Source organism: Strix aluco, chromosome 7 (assembly GCF_031877795.1).
Source record: "Strix aluco isolate bStrAlu1 chromosome 7, bStrAlu1.hap1, whole genome shotgun sequence".
In the NCBI taxonomy this organism is placed as follows: domain Eukaryota; kingdom Metazoa; phylum Chordata; class Aves; order Strigiformes; family Strigidae; genus Strix; species Strix aluco.
The window spans coordinates 19435963-19453811 of NC_133937.1; the positions used below are offsets into that span (position 1 = coordinate 19435963).

At 46.9% G+C, this 17849-nt stretch overlaps 1 protein-coding gene across 8 annotated transcripts in view; it reads left to right on the top strand.

Annotated features, from left to right (window-relative positions):
* The window catches only part of GBF1 (golgi brefeldin A resistant guanine nucleotide exchange factor 1), a 111381-nt gene extending 95402 nt beyond the window's left edge, over window positions 1-15979 (top strand). For 6 of the 8 annotated variants that reach the window (XM_074830763.1, XM_074830766.1, XM_074830767.1 and 3 more), the window contains 18 exons: window positions 351-444; window positions 3300-3476; window positions 4000-4064; window positions 4171-4294; window positions 4901-4972; window positions 6308-6402; window positions 6854-7007; window positions 7226-7448; window positions 9089-9252; window positions 9563-9809; window positions 10207-10406; window positions 11384-11534; window positions 11889-12019; window positions 12382-12483; window positions 13068-13181; window positions 13429-13606; window positions 13826-13960; window positions 14309-15979. In XM_074830763.1, coding sequence (XP_074686864.1) covers window positions 351-444; window positions 3300-3476; window positions 4000-4064; window positions 4171-4294; window positions 4901-4972; window positions 6308-6402; window positions 6854-7007; window positions 7226-7448; window positions 9089-9252; window positions 9563-9809; window positions 10207-10406; window positions 11384-11534; window positions 11889-12019; window positions 12382-12483; window positions 13068-13181; window positions 13429-13606; window positions 13826-13960; window positions 14309-14595 — 2713 coding nt within the window. In that variant the 3' untranslated portion in view covers window positions 14596-15979. The remainder of the gene's footprint in view (window positions 1-350; window positions 445-3299; window positions 3477-3999; window positions 4065-4170; window positions 4295-4900; window positions 4973-6307; window positions 6403-6853; window positions 7008-7225; window positions 7449-9088; window positions 9253-9562; window positions 9810-10206; window positions 10407-11383; window positions 11535-11888; window positions 12020-12381; window positions 12484-13067; window positions 13182-13428; window positions 13607-13825; window positions 13961-14308) is intronic. The other 2 variants (XM_074830764.1, XM_074830770.1) reach the window with 1 other exon arrangement.
* Window positions 15980-17849: the final 1870 nt, after the last annotated feature.

Consider the following 17849-nt stretch of genomic DNA (forward strand, 5'->3'; position numbering starts at 1 on the left):
TGTAGCCATGATCTCTTGGAAACTAGACCTTCAACACTACCACCAATCTCAGCAACTCTGTCTTATGTCAAGATAGGACATGAGGTATATTGGCTCAGATGCAAGCGGTCTGTCTGTTTAGACTCACTTCTTGAAACTGATCCTTGCATCAGCACAGAACAATATCAGGATCTATGGATGAGGATTGAGACTGAGGGATAATAGTAAACTTCTATACATCAGCATTCATTATGAGTGGGTGGAGAGGAAGGTCTAAAATGTCAACAGAGAGACTCTCTGATTTACTGTCCTGTAGACAGAATTGTCTGTGCTGACTTATTACATTATTTTCTGTTTTCTTCCTTCCTCAGGAAATGTGCAATGATTTCTGCTCACTATGGCCTTAGTGATGTGTTTGACAATCTCATAATTTCTCTCTGCAAGTTCACAGCCCTTAGCAGTGAGGTAAGTTTGCAAGGAGGGGAAAGAAGCGTGGCTTTTAGTATATAGGAGTTCTCTTCCTCTGATAAGCAATAATTTTAGTTATCACAGTGTCTGTAGATAATCTATCAGGCCCTGCTCAGAGTTTTCTGGAGGAGGCAATGAAAAGCATGTAGTGAAGCAGGACTTCTGTAGGACAGGTTGAAATATGGAAATTTCCTTCTACTCACTCGCAAGTGGCAGTTTGTGCAGAGCAGAATGCCATGATGTAGAAGTGCTTATTCCATCTACTTGATCGGAGGAGACTTAGATCTCCCTGTGATCAAGACAGTGATCATCCATGATCCCAAGCAAGTTTATTCAATAGCTGAAATGCATATTTAGTTATAGGGCTTGTGCAGTGCCAGGAGGGACTGTTTTGTGAGCTGTTCTTCCAAAGTTTGAGGACTCTGCATCCACCCAAGCATAAAGGGCTTAGAAAAGCAAATGCTCTGAATTGTCAGTTGGTGAGTGGAATCTGGTAATAAGATTGGCTGTTAGCCCCACTTTTGGCAAGCCCTAAAGACCGTTTCCGTGGATTGTACTGTGAGAATAAACTCATGGTATAGTGGTTGGTGTAAGCTTTTTTTTTGCCCAAATCTGTTTGTTACAGCATCAGCCTGTTTTTACCCCAAGGTGTTTGATAGACACTGTGTGGCAGACCATGCTTTGTGCTAAGGAGGGGACACCAGCAACTCTTTTAAAGGGTCAGAACTCACAAAGAATCTCACAGCATTTCTCTGAGAAGCAGTGCAAGACCCACAGTGAGCAGAATAGAATTGCCACACATAAAAAAAAGCAAAACAAGGTCATTCAAGACTGAAAGCATGGGAGTAAAAAGGCCAAGACAGGTGATTTTTTTTTTTTTTAAATCCCTTAAAGGGATAGCAGAAAGGGAACAGTCCTGCAGATTAATCCAGTAAATGGAATTAGACTGCAGGGAAATGGAATTGTTTGGACTGGGTGTTTTGTGTGACTTGCATTCTGGTGTTGGTAGCAGTGAAAAAGTCCCAAGTTGACTATTAAAAGACAAAGAAATCCCAAGTGGTGGGGTTGCTTTAGATTCCCTCTTTCTCTACAGCTCACAACAGTAAAGATGAAATACTTGCTCCTCTCCAGGCATACCAGACCTCAAGACTACCAATAGATAATACAAGCAGAGGAATGTCTGCCATGAAACAACTGTTTGACACAGATTTACACAGTAGAAGCAACTAGGCTAAGCCCTCAGAGGCACCAGCTATTGCCAGCTGCATCCTATCTAGTTGTGAGACTGAAATCTGGAGGAGTCTGAGGTCTGTAAATTAGGCAAGCATGTCTTGGTAATGACGTAGAATCAGGGAGTTCTGGATTTGAAGAAGGCTGTGAGTTCTTATCTTTGGCCAGATTCCAAGTACACCAATTACTTTCTGCTGTCCTAAATTCCTGTAAGGCTTGGGAGACAGTAGTGGAATATGACAACTGAACAAATATTTGAGACACAGTCTGGTGGAAGGGGAGAAGGAGGGGCTGTCTTCAGGGACTGAGGAGACAAAACAAAGAGCAACTGTTAGAAAGCAAGGGAAGAACATCAAAGTGTCACTTAGGTGCCAGTCACTTCACAGGTTGGATCATGTGGTGATCAGGCATCCTCGCCAAACACTGCAATTGCTATGCATGGCCACTTTGGTTGAAAGAGGAGGAATGGAAGGGAACGTGGAAGGGGATTAAGTGATTTAAGAAGTGTGAGTGCCCCACTTCTTGATTCACAGTTAAGACTCATACTGACTCAGTGTATAAGTAGTAGCAAAATCCCTCTGTTTTAATTCAGTGGTTGTGGCTTGTTGCCACAGTGAAAAACCAAACATATTGCTGTTTGCACTCTTGAGACTTCAGTGATGTATGTATTCGTGTGGTTTCCCCATAGCAACAATGGAAAAAACAAATTGGTTGTCACATTTCTGCCAGACTTCCAGATTGGCACTTCTAATGGAGTTAAGCTCTAGATCAAAGACCCATTTTGTTAAGTTTTGCCAGCAGTCTGGCTGAAGCTAGAGCTCGGTTTTTTGAACTTCAGGTCTGAGATTGGAAGAGCCACATTTTCAATCCATCCTATCTCCTGTCTTCTGTTTCCTTTCTGGATGAAGGAATAAGTATGGTTTTTATCCACATAAGCAAGAGAGTGGCAAAGCCATCTCTAAACTGCAGAAATTTGGAGCATGTTACAGTGTCTGATACTAGCTCACATGGTTGCTGGGATTTTCTTGTTTTGGCAGCATATACTTGGTTGGTTTAAATGACTTAGCACTTTTTTTGTATTTTGAAAAGCTGTGAGTATATTGAACAGATTATGAGGAATGGTGATCCAGCAATTATTGGTAGAGACTGTATGTCAGGGTTCATCACTCTTACTTTGAATCTTGCTGTTAAGTAGTGGTAGGAGTAGCTTTGCAAGTCAGTAATGTTTTTGGCTGTAGTTTCCTTCTCTAACAGTAGAGAGGAGTAATTGCTGCTTCCAGAGGAGATGTGGTACTTTTTGTAGAAGGCTTTGATCCTGGAATGAGTTCCCATAGCAGAATAAATTAGTGTTTAGTGATTTTTCAGCAAGCACTTTCAAAATGGTTCTCTATAGTTGTCATTCTTGGAGAGCTTATGTCTAGGTGGTTCAGTGATTCAGCTTGTATCAGGTAAGCCATCTTGTCCTTGTTTTTGTGCAAAGTGAATATGAGCTGAGGAGTTATCCAAGCATCGTACACAGAATTGTTGTCTTTCCCGTAACCAGCTCTGAACAGTCTGCCCTAATTTGTGTTGAAAAGAAAACATCTCTTGCTGACTGCCACCCCCCCTCTTCTTTCCTGCAGTCTATTGAGAACCTGCCCGCTGTTTTTGGAAGTAATCCCAAGGCCCATATTGCAGCAAAGACTGTGTTTCACTTGGCCCATCACCATGGTGACATTCTGCGGGAGGGCTGGAAAAACATCATGGAGGCCATGCTACAGCTTTTCCGAGCAGAGCTGCTGCCCAAGGCCATGGTGGAGGTAATAATAGCCAGCCCATGGGTAATTGAAGAGTAGGGGAGTGGGAAGCTGGCTTTTCATAGAACCAGTTCAAAGAGGAGGAGAGCTCTCTTGCAGAGACCTGGCTTTGGTAAAGACATACAGAGCTAGAAAGCTTGCAAAGGGTGTAATTCTCTATGTGCAGGCTTCAGCTTCTTTCACAGGGTTTCATTTTTTCTCACTTTACTTTTCGTTGGCTTTGAGAAATTCCAGCATTCATCTTACTTGAACAGATTTTGAATATTGTGCAGAAGAGGGACATGTTTATGGGCATGAAGTATTAGAGTACAGCATTGGCATTACCAGATGGGGGTGATCCTTTACTGGAGGGGTGAGGGGGTGAAGAGCTGAGGTTGACTGCCTGCACATGGATGGTTGGGTGTAGTGTTTCAATACTAAGTGCAACATTACGGAGCAGGGGGCAGGGAAACAAAAAAAACCCCACACCAACAGGCTACAAAGTAGTAGACAATTGATCATATACATGTTCTGGTTTGTCTTCCAGGTCGAAGACTTTGTGGATCCTAATGGCAAAATCTATCTACAACGTGAGGAGACACCATCTAACCGGTGAGTGGTTCAGATGGCCCAGACAGTCCTTTTTTGACCAATGCTGGACAATAATAGATTATGGTTTCTTGTTCTCTTGCTGATGCTGGTGTCTTTTGATTTGTAGTGGTGAATCTACAGTGCTGAGTTTTGTTAGTTGGCTCACCCTCAGTGGGACAGAGCAGTCTGGTATGAGGGGGCCATCTACAGAGACACAGGAGGCAAAGCGAACAGCTCTGGAATGCATAAAGGTAACATACAGGCTGTAAAAGGACTTGCTTTTGTTCGTGGTGACAGTACTATGTGGATAACAGGAAACAGGAACATAAATATGCATGCTTCTAGGCAGTTTTGCAGGTTCCAGAGGACTTGGGAATTGTAAGAAACTGCAGTGGAGCATATCTGCATTGCCAGTTGAAGGGTCTTATGTGCTGTTATGCACAAATGTATAACACATGAAAATAGGAATGATTACACACAAGAAGCTGGGATCTGCCCTTGGCATCACAATCCTATAATTGAGGACAAATTAATAAATTCTCAAATTACTTTTCTTTTCCAAGACAGTCCTAAGGTGTATGGTGTCCACAGAATCTGAACCTGGGGTTTGAGCAGTGTGTGGACAGAGGCCCCTTTTTAAGGAGTAAGGAGCTATCTGTTAAAATCTGTCTAGCACAGATCAAGTCTTATAGGGCTAATTGATATTAAGGGAGTGAACTATCTGGCAGGAGTTATCCTCCAGCTAATTGTGTTGCAGCCATTCTCCATATCTTCCCTGGGAACAAGCTGTGTTTCTGGAGGATGTTTGTCTGCCTTTATTCCCCAGATGCACAGTCTTCTTTTTCTGTCTTTTGCAGCAGTGTGATCCTGAGAAGCTGATCACAGAAAGCAAATTCCTCCAACTTGAATCCCTCCAGGAACTCATGAAGGTGAGAGAGATGCTGGGCTGGGGACTGGACTGGGAGTGCAACAAGTGCATGATCGTAGATACGTGCTGTGCGCTCACCTAGCTCCTCTGTCCCCAGAGGAGATTGTGGACCTGTTTGGGCTGTGAAACCAGTCAGTAGTTCAGCTGTTACATGTAACTTCTATGAAGGCAGCCACAATTGCTTTAGTAGTAGAGGAATATGTTAAGTTGTGGAATGGGTTCCAAAAGCCTTGAAGAGGTCACAGTAAGTGTTGGAAGTAGCTCCGTTTAGGAGCTTAAGTTATAGGTTGTGCTTTTTCAACTTTTCTGGTGTGCCATGAGCCTAATGAGAACATTTTAAAAGGCCACTTCAGAGGCAAGAGCTGTGCGGAAATATTTGACTGTGTGCCCCTAGGTAGTGTGGTACCTGGCTGCTGTGGGAGACATAATAAGGCTGGATGCACTAGCCTTTGGGCTAGAGAAGCTCTTCTCCCTGAGGGAGAGTAGTTACCTGGTTCTGGTAGTGGCTTGTCAAGCTAGTGTGAAGTTTGAGACCACTCCGGGGTGTGGAACGAATCTGGCTGCTGCTCACCATTTCCAAAAGCAAATAGTGCAGTCAACCGTTGCAGGGATGCTGTGTGGGCTGGCAGTGGGTGTTGCCTAATTCCATGGCCCCTTAAAGTGCAAATGCTTTTCCCTTCAGGCTGCTGTAATTGCAATTCACTGCCTTCATCAGTAGGGCCCATGACACTATTGAGACTTGTCTAAAACAAAGGAAAGGTTTGTTTATCAAGGCTTGCTGCAGTGGTTCAGAAGAAAAGGTTTTGAGTTTCAAAATGAAGATGGTAAGTGAGTAAACCTCAAAGAACAATACTTAAAACAGCTAAAGCAGAACCTTGGTTGCTGGATCTTGGAGAAGTGGTGACTCAGTTTTTGTGTGCCATCTCCGTTCCGGGGCACATTCTGCTCTTACCCTTATTATGTCAGGAATTCTCCCTTCATATGCAAGCAGATGGCTCAAGAAGACAGTTACAATATTTGTAGTCATTCCTAGGTATGTCTGCCTTTTCTGTGCTTCACATATTCTTAGCTGGAAGCTGCTGGCTCTCAGAATTCCTCTCCATCTGAGAGACTTTGTCAGAGTTTAACATCTTTTAAGTTCATATTGTATAATTAACAAAAAATAATTTTCCATATATTTAGCATGACCTCTATCTGATGCATTTTTGACTACGCATGACCTCACCAGCCGGTGGAGTGCAGTTTTGCCCAGACTCAAAGCATTCTGTTGGACCTCACTTGTTGGTCCCCTGGTTTTGGGGGCTTGTGATTCACAAACATTTCCTGGCTTTTCTAGGCTTTAATCTCTGTGACTCCTGATGAGGAGACATATGATGAAGAGGATGCTGCCTTCTGCTTGGAGATGCTTCTGAGGATTGTGCTAGAGAATAGGTATGACTTTGAAATACATACAGATTCCCTGTAAATGTCCCTGCTTTACTGCAGCTGCTGCCTGGGTCCAGGGAGTGAGTTCCTTATGTGCTTGATATGCCAGCTGAAGCAGCATGTGGCTCTAATTTCAGGGCTTAGCAATTCCACTCTAGCATGTGCAAGCAGAGGGGCTATTGGCCCACGAATTATTGCTTGATATCATGAGATTTGGACAACATAAACGAAACTCTGGAGGGAGAATTCTCCCACCTGATTGCTTTGCAAGTAATGAAGTAAATAAGAAATTTGACAGCTTTGATGTTTCTATGTGTCTGTTCTTATACCTCCCAGCTGGAGTTTTTCATTGAAATGAAGAAATATGGGGTTGTTGGGAGTTCTGGGAGAGGTAACTGGATTCCTGTTGTCTCATCTCCTTTCATCCTACCCCTTCCCTCCTCCTTGTTGTGGCTAGGGACCGTGTGACCTGTGTTTGGCAAACTGTTCGAGACCACCTCTATCATCTCTGTGTCCATGCGATGGAGTTCTGCTTCTTGGTGGAGAGGGCAGTGGTGGGGCTGCTGAGACTGGCAATTCGGCTCCTTCGTCGGGAGGAAATCAGTGCACAGGTAAGGGATTATTGAAAGTCAGTTACTGGGGTTTTGTGGCCAGTGCCTGGCAACACAGGAAACCACTTGCTGTTGGATGGACCCACATTTAACCTGTCTGTGCTGCAGGTAACAACAAACAGCAGTTGTAAGTAGCTCTAAACAAACAAAGAGGGACTTTGCTGGACAATGGAGTGTAAATAATAGGGTCTGTTATTCTTGTCTCCTTCTCTGGCCAGGTTCTTCTCTCATTGCGTATCCTGCTCATGATGAAGCCAAATGTGCTGTCCAGAGTTAGCCATGAGGTTGCCTACGGCCTCCATGAACTCCTGAAGACCAACGCTGCCAACATTCACTCTGGGGATGACTGGTACACGCTCTTCACCCTTCTGGAGTGCATTGGGTCTGGGGTGAAGCCGCCTGCAGCCCTGCAGGTTACAGCAAGGGCAGATAATGACACAGGTAAGACAGGCCAGGTTTTGCTAGGAAATCTGATGCCTGCCTGCCAGATAAGCAGCTGCTTCCTCAAGCTTTTCAATTAGCAAAGGGGACTGCAAGAAAACAAAGCTGATATTAAACTACATTAGCAAGATTAAAGACCAGCACCTGCTGTTCACTCCCACCCCATGGTCTGTCCCTGTCTCTACTATGCCATCTCTTCCTGCTCCGTGAGCAGCAGTCCAGGTGCTAGTCCCTGGGGGAGCAGTGGGAGGAAAACTGATATCAGTTGTAGCAGCTGTAGAAGGTCTTTTCTCTACCCAAGGAGCATTTTCTGCTGGTTGTGGTCTGGTGCCTTGGGTAATACAGCCTTAATCTCTCATCTGGGTGTGTAATGTAAACCCAGCTGTTGTTCCTGTCATACTTGCTGCTTTTGTGGGACTGACTCCTTTCTGTCCCCATTTTAAGGATCTCGTAAATGGATTTGTACTTTATAATTCTGTTTCCAAATCCATTGGTGTTCAGAGTGCCTGAACCATTCCCACAAGACCAACCCGCTATTTCCCACTTCTCTTGACTGTGTTAGAAAGACTGTCTTTTCAGCAAACTGTTCCTGTTTTGCTTTAGCCAGCTGGCAGTGTATTTGAGGCTGACAGCTTCAGACTTTTAAAGCAAACAACAAGAAAAGACTTTTCCAGAAGCCTTCAATTTCTTATTTGCTTTTCTAGAACTTCCTTGCTAGGTCCTGATGCTTTGTGCTAGACAGATGGGAGAAACCTGATTTTGCAGAACACCTATGGCCTTTGCCTTCTGGGCTAATGCTGGGGCTGTCTTCTCCCGTTTTGTTGGTTTGTTTTTTTTTTTTTTACTGCTTCTGTCTTTGCTGACTGAGCAAACTACTTGACTGTGACACCTTCCACATCAGAACATTAGTTCTCTTTGCCTCCTTCTGAAAATGTTTGATGCACTGTGTTCACAGCAAGTCTGTCTCTGCTGATGAGTTTCTAGATAATGTTGAATGATAGAGCGAATTAATTTTTGCTTCTAAATAACATTATGTCAGTAACTTAAATTTGGCCCTTGCAAAGATTTCTGCTTGGGACATGAAATTTAAGTTATCCTAAATGTCAGAGAAGGTAGGTCTAACAGCTGTGGAACATGTTAATGTAGATTGCTGTTCATGAGAAAGACTTTACCAGTATTAGTGTGAAGCTGAGTGACCCCAGAGGCCCTACGTGAGTCATGTCATTCCATGTTGTGCTTTTGGAGGTGTCTTGGCTGAACCTAGTACCTCCAGTAGTTCTTAAAGTGTGTGGTACATCTGATTCTTACCACAGAGTCAAAGCATTGGACTTCCTGCCCTTTTTAAATCCATGGTCAGACTGACAAGTGACATAGCAGGGGATGGAAAGCCCCTTCCTTGTGAAGGCGAAAGCCGAACATATCTATAGTGTCAAAGATCTGTTCCTTCTGTATCCTGTGCATGCTCCTGTCGTTCTTCCTCTCGCAGGAGGAGAGGCCTGGCCCAGTTTCTTCCAGGGCCCACTGGTGGTTCCTAGCTGATGCTGATCTGAGTAATCTGGATTGCTTCTCCCTTATCCATAGTTACTCTTCCAACTTCTTGATTTGGCTTTGATCTAAAACCCATGCCTTTTGTCTTGAAGGTGCTCAGTCAGACAGCGAGGTCTCCTCCTCCTGTCATCCCAGCGACATGGGCCTGGACCGAGGCTACACCTCTGATTCAGAGGTGTACACAGACCACGGGAAGCCAGGCAAAATGCATCGCTCGGTGACAGACGTGGATGTCATGAACAGTGGCTGGCTAGTGGTGAGTAGCCAGTGGGCTTCTGGTGCCTGAAGAAGACTACTCCTAGCATGGTTGTGGGCGTAGGGTGTGGTAGGGAGAGAAAGAATAAGACAGTAGGAAAGAGAGCTAGGATGAGCTGACAATGTAAAGGGAGGATGGGGAGGAGGTGCAGATGGAGAGGAGAAAGCTTGGAGGCCAGTGAGGAAGAAAGGGAAATGGCTCCTGCAGAAATGTTCCCTGTTGGCTTCAGAAGAAAGGCCCTTTCAGGATATGCATGAGGTGCTGCTTGTTATGCTGCCCTCTCCGGCTGCTTTCTTGCTGTGCCCTACAGGTGGGGAAAGATGACATCGACACCTCCAGACCCACTGCTGGACTCAGCAGGCTGGGGCCATCTCCTCTTGTCAACCAGTACAGCCTGACTGTGGGGCTGGATTTGGGCCCACATGACACAAAGTCTCTCATGAAGTGCGTAGAGTCCCTGTCCTTCATCGTGCGAGATGCTGCCCACGTTACACCTGAGAACTTCGAACTCTGTGTCAAAACCATACGCATCTTTGTGGAGGCGAGCTTGAATGGGGGTAAGGTGGCCCTTGGTTTGACAATCAGGATTGGGCTTGGGATGGCCAGTCAGCAAGAATTGTGAAGTATACTGTCAGGGAATGAGTCCCCAACCCCAAGAAGATGGTCTGCTGTGAGAAAAGTGTCCTGGCTGCTGCTGCTGGCAGCAGGGACCTTATTCTTGTCCCTCTCTCCGGGATGGGGGGAGGTCTGGAGCTGATGTGGAGGCAGCAGTATCAGCTGTTGCTGAAGGCTCTTCCTGAGGGATGTGGGGGGTACCTCTTCAAGCAAGTAGTAATCTCACAGGACAGGACCTTCAGCTGGGGATATTAAAAGGTGGCTGCTGTATGTGTTGAAGGGCAGCAAATTTTGTGGGTGGAGTGTGTATATGGTATGTTGCTGCCTTTCACTTTCTAGGCTACAAGTCCCAGGAGAAGAGGGGGAAAAGCCACAGGTATGACAGTAAATCCAGTCGGTTAAAAAAAAAGCCAAAGGAGAGCTCCACACGGCGGTCACGAGTCTTGAGCCAGCACCAGGCGCACACACACAGTGATGAGGATGAGGATGAGAGCATCCCTGCCAGCTACCACACTGTGTCTTTACAGGTTAGTCAGGACGTAAGTATAGCAAGGATTTCCTCCTCTCCTTTCCCATACTCAGGCCTTGCTAAGGAGTCACTGGGGTTCTTCATGGGGTGAGGTGGGGGCTGCATCCTGTGTTAGTGGGCACTGGATGGCAGAGGGTAGCTCTGGTGGCAGTGCACGGTTATGCAGTGAAAAAGGAAGATGCAGTTTGGACAGATAAAAACCGCATAGCTGTGGAAAGAGAAGTCCTCTGAAAAGCAAGGAGGGTGGGGTCTGGATCTGTGAGTCGCTATGGTAGCTAAGATGGATGTGGCTCAAGGGCATTTGGAGGCATGAGGTTCGTGTAGGGTTAGTGGGCATCTGACAGGGCATCTGAGCTTGTGGAGAGGGAAAAGCCCTGTGGGCTGAGGCACTGAGGTTTCAAGTACAGAGAACTGGGATGAGGGAGTCATTTTTCTCTCCAGCTGGTACTTCAAAGGTATGAAGGCACAGGCCTGCTGACTGCCAGTCTGTTGGGCCTCAGTTCAGCAGTAGAGTGACTGGAATGCTGTCACTTGCCCATACGGAGCTGTTCTGAGAGACCTTTTGCATGTGCTTAATGCTTTTTTTTTGTTTGTTTTTTAAAAAAAAAGTTACAGAGAGTTGTTCCTGGGCAGCATAGGTGGATCACTGGGTTTCTCCCTCTGCCTGGGAGAGTCCATGCTTTGGGTCAGGAAAGGCTCCATTCTTTCTCCTGGCAGGATTGGCATGCTGTTCCTCGAAGATGGGATTGACATGGCTACTGAACTAACACAAATCTTGCTGATGATACCTGGCACTTGACCACTTAGGGAAGGCACAGACAGCAGGGCCTGCCACCATCTCTAGAGCTATGTGTGGTTATGTACATACAGGAAGCAGGCTTGAGTAGCTGTGAGCCTTTTAGCATCGGTTTGGGGAAAGAGCAGAGGCGAGGGTTGCTTCAAAAATTTAAGTCCTGTGTGTTGCTTAATGTGATGCTTGACTTGCAGCTCCTGGACCTCATGCACACCTTGCACACGCGAGCGGCCACCATCTACAGCTCCTGGGCGGAGGAGCAACGCCATCTAGAGACAGGAGGGAGGAAAATCGAAGCAGATTCCCGAACACTGTGGTCCAACTGCTGGTGTCCTTTGCTACAGGGTAAAGCCATCCCCTTGTGATGACAGTGGGCAGAGATGCTTCCAAAATAATGGCAGCACTCAAGAAAGTTGAGCCAAGAACTGCAGAAAGCAGGCAGAGGTTTTTTTTAGGGTCTACTGTAATTGAAAAAGAACTTGGATCAGATCTGGAAAGGTATCTTTAGCATGAGCTAGCTGCCAGCTTGCTTCTGGACCTGACAGTAGATTCCCAGTCTGTGACCTGGAACAAGTATAATCCTTTTTCTTGTTTTTTTCCGCAGAGTGTTTGATCTTCATTAGACTTTTCACCCTAGACTGGGGAAGTAGGGATGTGACACTTTCCCTGCAGGCTTTGCCCTGAATCCCTCTCTTGCAGGTATTGCCTGGCTGTGCTGTGATGCCCGACGCCAGGTACGGATGCAGGCACTCACTTACTTGCAGCGGGCCCTCCTGGTACATGACCTGCAGGCCCTGGATGCCCTGGAATGGGAGTCCTGCTTCAACAAGGTAACCTTCTGGCTGGGCTGGGCGTGTAGGCAGGACAGTATTGTCATGAGGAGCAAAGTTATCTGCAGGAGTAGCAGAATGGTGTCCTACTTCAGCACTGTCTTCTTGAGCAGCTTGTTCACCACAACAGACAAGGTGTTCCCTACTCTGATCCTGTGGAAAGTTCCTCTCTGCTTAGGCTTCTGACAGAGCCTCTTGGAGTATTGAAGTGAATCTGCTCATTTCTACTTCCCATTGCTTCTCCCATGATCTCTGATTAGAAGCCACCAGTGCCAAAAACCAGCTCCTTCCTGTAAGGCTGTCTATGCAAATCCCATCAGTCATTTTTCAGCTCTGAAATATCAGTGTGTCCCATCCAACAGGTGCTGTTTCCTCTGCTAACCAAGCTGCTCGAGAACATCAGCCCAGCTGATGTTGGTGGGATGGAAGAAACTAGGATGAGAGCCTCAACACTACTCTCTAAGGTGAGCATGCTTCTGCTGCCTGAAACCTCAGGGGAAACCATTTGCCTCAAGAAAACCAAACTGTTTGCTGTGTTAGCTTCTTAGCGCCTCTGACGTGGATAGGTCTCAGTTTGCTAGTTTGACTGTCTTCGCTGCTGGGCTTCTGCACCACCTTCTGCTGTTGGGACATGCCTTCTTTCCAGAACTGTCTCCACGATCCTGGCCTTTGGAAAAGTCAGGAAGGAGTTTGTGACTTTATGAAGGATGGAGAGAGAAGTATTTCAGCCAACATTAGTTGAAGACACTCTGTTCTAGTGGTGAAATGATGCATGTCACAAGCTGATAGTACTGATGTAAAGCAGAGAGTCTGGATGGGCTGGAAGACATGGTGATGCAGACTGCAGTGGCCTCCTGCAAAAGAGACAAGACCCACTCCTATGTATGCAGCTCAGAAGAGTGGAGGCCTCTGGCATCCTCAGGCTGGGCCTGTGCATGCTCCTAGCCTGCCACAAGGAGGGGGAATTCCACATTTGCAAGACTGACTTGTCAAGCTATGAGCAGCAGCCTTGATACTACTTGTTGACAGTAGTTGTATTTTTTTCTAGGTGTTCCTACAGCATCTCTCCCCGCTGCTCTCTCTGACCACCTTTGCTGCCCTGTGGCTTACAATCCTGGACTTTATGGACAAATACATGCATGCTGGCTCCAGTGACTTACTGGTAAGGTGCTGAAAGTGATGCTGCAGTGATGTGAACAATCATTCACTGCTTTTAACCTTCTAAACTTGAAATGTGGTTTGGTTTCTTTTTTTTTTTTTAAAAAAACCTTTTAATCCTTCCAAAACCATTTTGTTCTATGGTATCTCCCCTTGGCCTCTGTGTCCAGAGCAGCCCATCAGCTGTTTTGAGCTTTTGTTCATTGCTACATGTCCGTTCTCTGTGTCCTGAGGAGTCTCTCTCATCACAGCTGGAGGCCATTCCAGAGTCTCTGAAGAATATGCTGCTTGTAATGGATACGGCTGGGATATTCCACAGTGCTGATTCACGGACAGGGTACTCAGATCTCTGGGAGATCACCTGGGAGCGGATTGACTGTTTCTTACCTAGGCTGCGGGATGAGCTCTTCAAACAGACAGTCATCCAAGGTACAAGGGGCTGAGAAACCTTACGAAACCAGGTCTTGGACCCAGTGATTGCACCTTGTCCAGTACCCAGCTGCCATAGTGCTTGGGTGCTGATGAAATGATAGGTGCAGGAGGCTGTGGGAGCTTGGCACAAGGAGGACAAACTGAGGACAAACTGAGGGTGGGCAAAAGGAGTGAGCAAACCGGTGCATGACCTTACTGCTTGTTTTGTTTTCCTAGATCCTATCCCCAGCATACCAGTGGAGCAGCATCAGAAATCAATAGTGTCTGCCCTGCCCCCTTCTCCTGTGGGAGATGTGAGGCCAGCCACCCACCTGGCTCCTTTGGAGAAGCCCTGTGAACTGGGTGCAACTGGTGAGTCCCATTTGTTAGTTTCCAGAATCATCTTCCCAGCATGGGTGGTGTGCATCTGCTTTTCCTTGGTTTAGCGTGATCTACAGTACCAGGCCTCTGGTGTTGTGGAACTGTTGTGCTTCCAAATGGATAGGTTGTGGCCTTCTTGCTGAGGTTATGGGGGTGGGCAGAGGTTGGGCGGAATGCCTGTCATCAGCACCTGCTCCTCAGGGCCTTGTATGAAGGTATGTGGAAGGGGCAAGTCTGAAAAGGCCCCTGAGTTAATCTTCAGCCCTGCTTAGCTTTGAGCTGAAAGGTGACTTTGTCAGAGCCTGTGTAAGGATGTGTTTTGTCTTTTCCTTTTTGCAGAGTCTGAGAGAGTCACTGCACCTGCCTCACCCACCATCAGCACCTCTGCTTCTCCTTCTTTCCCAGCATCAGCTCCAACAAAGACAAGCCCTGTTACAGACATACCTCCTACGACAGCACAGCCGCCACTCATCCTGCAGCCCCTTGCCTCTCCCCTGCAGGTTGGGGTCCCACCTATGACTCTGCCAATCATTCTCAACCCAGCCCTAATTGAGGCCACCTCTCCTGTTCCTCTCTTAGCTACTCCACGGCCCTCTGACCCCATGACAACCTCTGAAGTCAATTAGTTTGAGGGTGTCTGAGAACTGTCTGCTGAGGAAGCTCTGTGGGTGGAGGATGCTGGCCAAATGTTCTCTGGTAGTGGGCATGTTTGTTTTAGAAGATGATGCTAACCTGAGCAGAAGGGCTGCTGCCACAGTCCCCTGGAGCACATCTCATTCTGCTCCCTTCTTGGGGCAACTGCCTAGAAATCCCTGTCGTCTCGGAGGGGTGCCTAGTTCCACTCACCAGTCTCGTCCTGCCTTCACAAGCTCAGGGGCCAGGCAATGCCCGCTCCCCGCAGCCTGGGACCAAGCTGCCACCAGTTCATCTGGTGGAGAGGGAAAACTCTTTGATGTCACACCAGAGAGGGACTGCAGTACAGGACTGCCTGTACTGACTGATTATTCAGCCCAGTCCCTGGACAATTCCCCAGCCATTCCCTAGCTTTCCTGCCCATGCTTCTGGTCGCACTGCTTTGTTTGGGCTCTGGGCGTGCTTGGGTTCAGCAGGTTGAGAATTTTGTGCAGAAATGTGGATTGCTTGCAGTGCAGCTCCCAGCTTGCTACATAGGGCTTCTTGTCTGCTGTGGCCGCATGCTTTCCTTCTGCAACATCGATCACAGCAATCCCCATGCCAGACAGGGAGCAGGGCAGCCTGCTAGGGGCAGCACTGCTCTTCTCCCTCCTCCTCCTGTAAATGTAATCAGGCTTTCTGGCTGGAGGGAACAAATTCAGAAAGCTCTGCCTAGTTGAGCAGATGAGAAGGAAATGCAGAGTCCTGTGAGCTGAGAGCAGAGCACCACAGCCATCTCTCAAACAGCACCTGGGGAGCCACTTCCCCGGGGTGCACAGCAGTGCTGTGTTGTCCCCCACTCGCTACATTGGCCTCTTAGTGTCCAGCCCCATTCCTCAGGAGAATATCCTCTCCAGCTAGAGAAGATGTGGGGATCTGGGGCACCTGCTGACGGATGCCCAGCAAGTCTGCTGTGCTTTCTCTTGGAAGCTCTGCAGAGACTGCACTCTTCTGCATCTTCTAGTTGTTGTGAGCCCACCTGCTTCACCTAGAACACCCCTGCAGCTGGGGCCCTGGTAGTCATTCTTGTGCTTCTGCCTTGCAGCAAGGATGTCCTGCTCTTCCATCCCCTTGTGCCCCAGACAGAGCTGGCTGCCTGGCAAGTGCTGCATCTCTGTTCTTCCTCCTCTCTTAATTAGTTGGCTAAATTCTCAATAATATCAATCTCAGAAATCCCACTGGTGACTGGGAGGGGCATGGGCAGGGCTCCAAGCCAGTGTATACTGTACTGAGAGGAACCTATGATTGGGGTGGGAGTACGACCAGTGTACATACAGAGTAAATGGCTACAAATCCAATGGACTTTTTACAGTGTAATAAATACATCCTGTAAATGAATGCGTCAGTGTTGCACTCCTTTTCTGTTGTGGTTCTGTGGCTCAGAGCTTTGGGAAGAGAGGGGTTTAGTTGTCAAGGTGCTGTGCCCGGCTGCCAGCCCCCTGGCTTGATATAGCAGGATCTCCAGCAGTGTGCTCTGTCTGCAGGGAGCACGGAGGGACTCACCCTAACAAACGGTCAGCTCATGGGGGGCTGCAGTGGAGGCTGCCCGTTGAGGGACTAAGCAGAAATAGTTCCCATCATGGGAGCCAGATTGCTTTTGCATCTGGCAACAGTTTAGTGTTGGCTGTAAAATTTCCGGTGTTGTGTTGGTGTGTGCTCGTGCACCGCCAGGACTGAGGGAAGAGACTAGGGCTGAGGAGCAGGTGCCCTGCGGCATCTCGGCGCACAGCCAGAACAGACCTCAGCGGCAATCTGGCTGACTTCAGAGAAGGGAGCATTTTTTGTCTGATGAGGAAGAAATCCTTGTTTCCACTGACAGGACTTGGACTTGCAGAAGGCATGAGAGATCCTGGGCTCTTCCAGGGCTAATGCTTGCCACCGACATGGATAACTAATAGTTCCCTCCTGATATTTTCTACTTTGTCTTGTGGCAAGATCCACACAGTGCCACAGTGTCCTTAGAGCTGCATGAGGCACCAATGCCTTCCCTATCGCAAGGATTCCAAGAGAATCCTGTGGGCTTGATAAGGGGTTTAAAGACTTAGAGTTTGTTTGAATTGCATGAGCAAAGGTCTAACTATTGCGTAATGGAAGAGTAATGCACATACTAGGAAAGTCCTAGTATGGGTTAAATCCTGATTCCCTTACCCCATTTCCACCATTCCTGGAATATTTTCACTGCTGCTGCCTTCTTTTCCTCACCCTTCACTGCTTTGAGATTGTGTCCTTCCAGCCCTTAGATGTTTTCATTCATGTATTTGAATCCTTGCACTGCCCATGGCCCTTCCGTATCCAGCCTGCCACTCTGTCTTGTATTTCCAAGCCTTCACTTCTATTTACAGCTCTGTTTTTCTGAACTGTCTCTAAAATGCTCACTGAAACTTTTAGATGATTCACTCTTTGTAAACCATTGCTCAGTTGTCAAGTGCCTTGATGTCAGCACTACTGCCCTCTGATCCCCAGACAGTCCTTTGACTTCTTGGAGTGGTGCCAGCTAACGGCAAAGCCCAGTTTCTCTGCTGCCTTCAGATAGCTGTTTGGGAGATGCAATGTTTTAAACTGTGTTTGCAAACCCAGTTTCTACTGAGAACGTTACATCTTAATTCAGACAATTGTGGTACAAAGTAAAAGCCACCCAAGGAAAATGCAGGAAGTGGGACTGGAATGGAAAGAATGTCGGCTGGAAAGACAGAATTGCACTTTAAACAGTTTTCACTAGACTGTAAATAGGAATGGACTGGAAAACCAGAAAAAACTTACTTGAATGTTGTTTGGGTTTTGCAATAACAAGGTTTCATGTGTTACAAAGAAAAAATAACAGGGAAAGTGAAGTGAAAGGAGATCAGAATCAACTGACAGGTAGCATGTACATATTTTTATCAATAAGTCCCTTGAACTCTATTTCTAACTTCCACTGCTGAAACAGGATAAAATAAGTATTGGGGTTTAGCGTGTGTTAGTAGGACGCGTTACTGTGGAGCTGATGTTTTCCTGATTGTGTGAGGCTTCCTAGAGGGAGAAAGCCCTATTGAAAGATAAGACCTGGCTGTAAAACATAAATTTGGCACTGGAACTTGTGAAACGGAAGCAATACCGCTTTTAGATTCAATTTTTAAATTGAATCTGCGCATACTCAGAAGACCTGATCTGTAGGAAGGATTTCCATGAAGTATCTTCAAACAGTAAGTTGGCTTTTTTAGAAGTTACC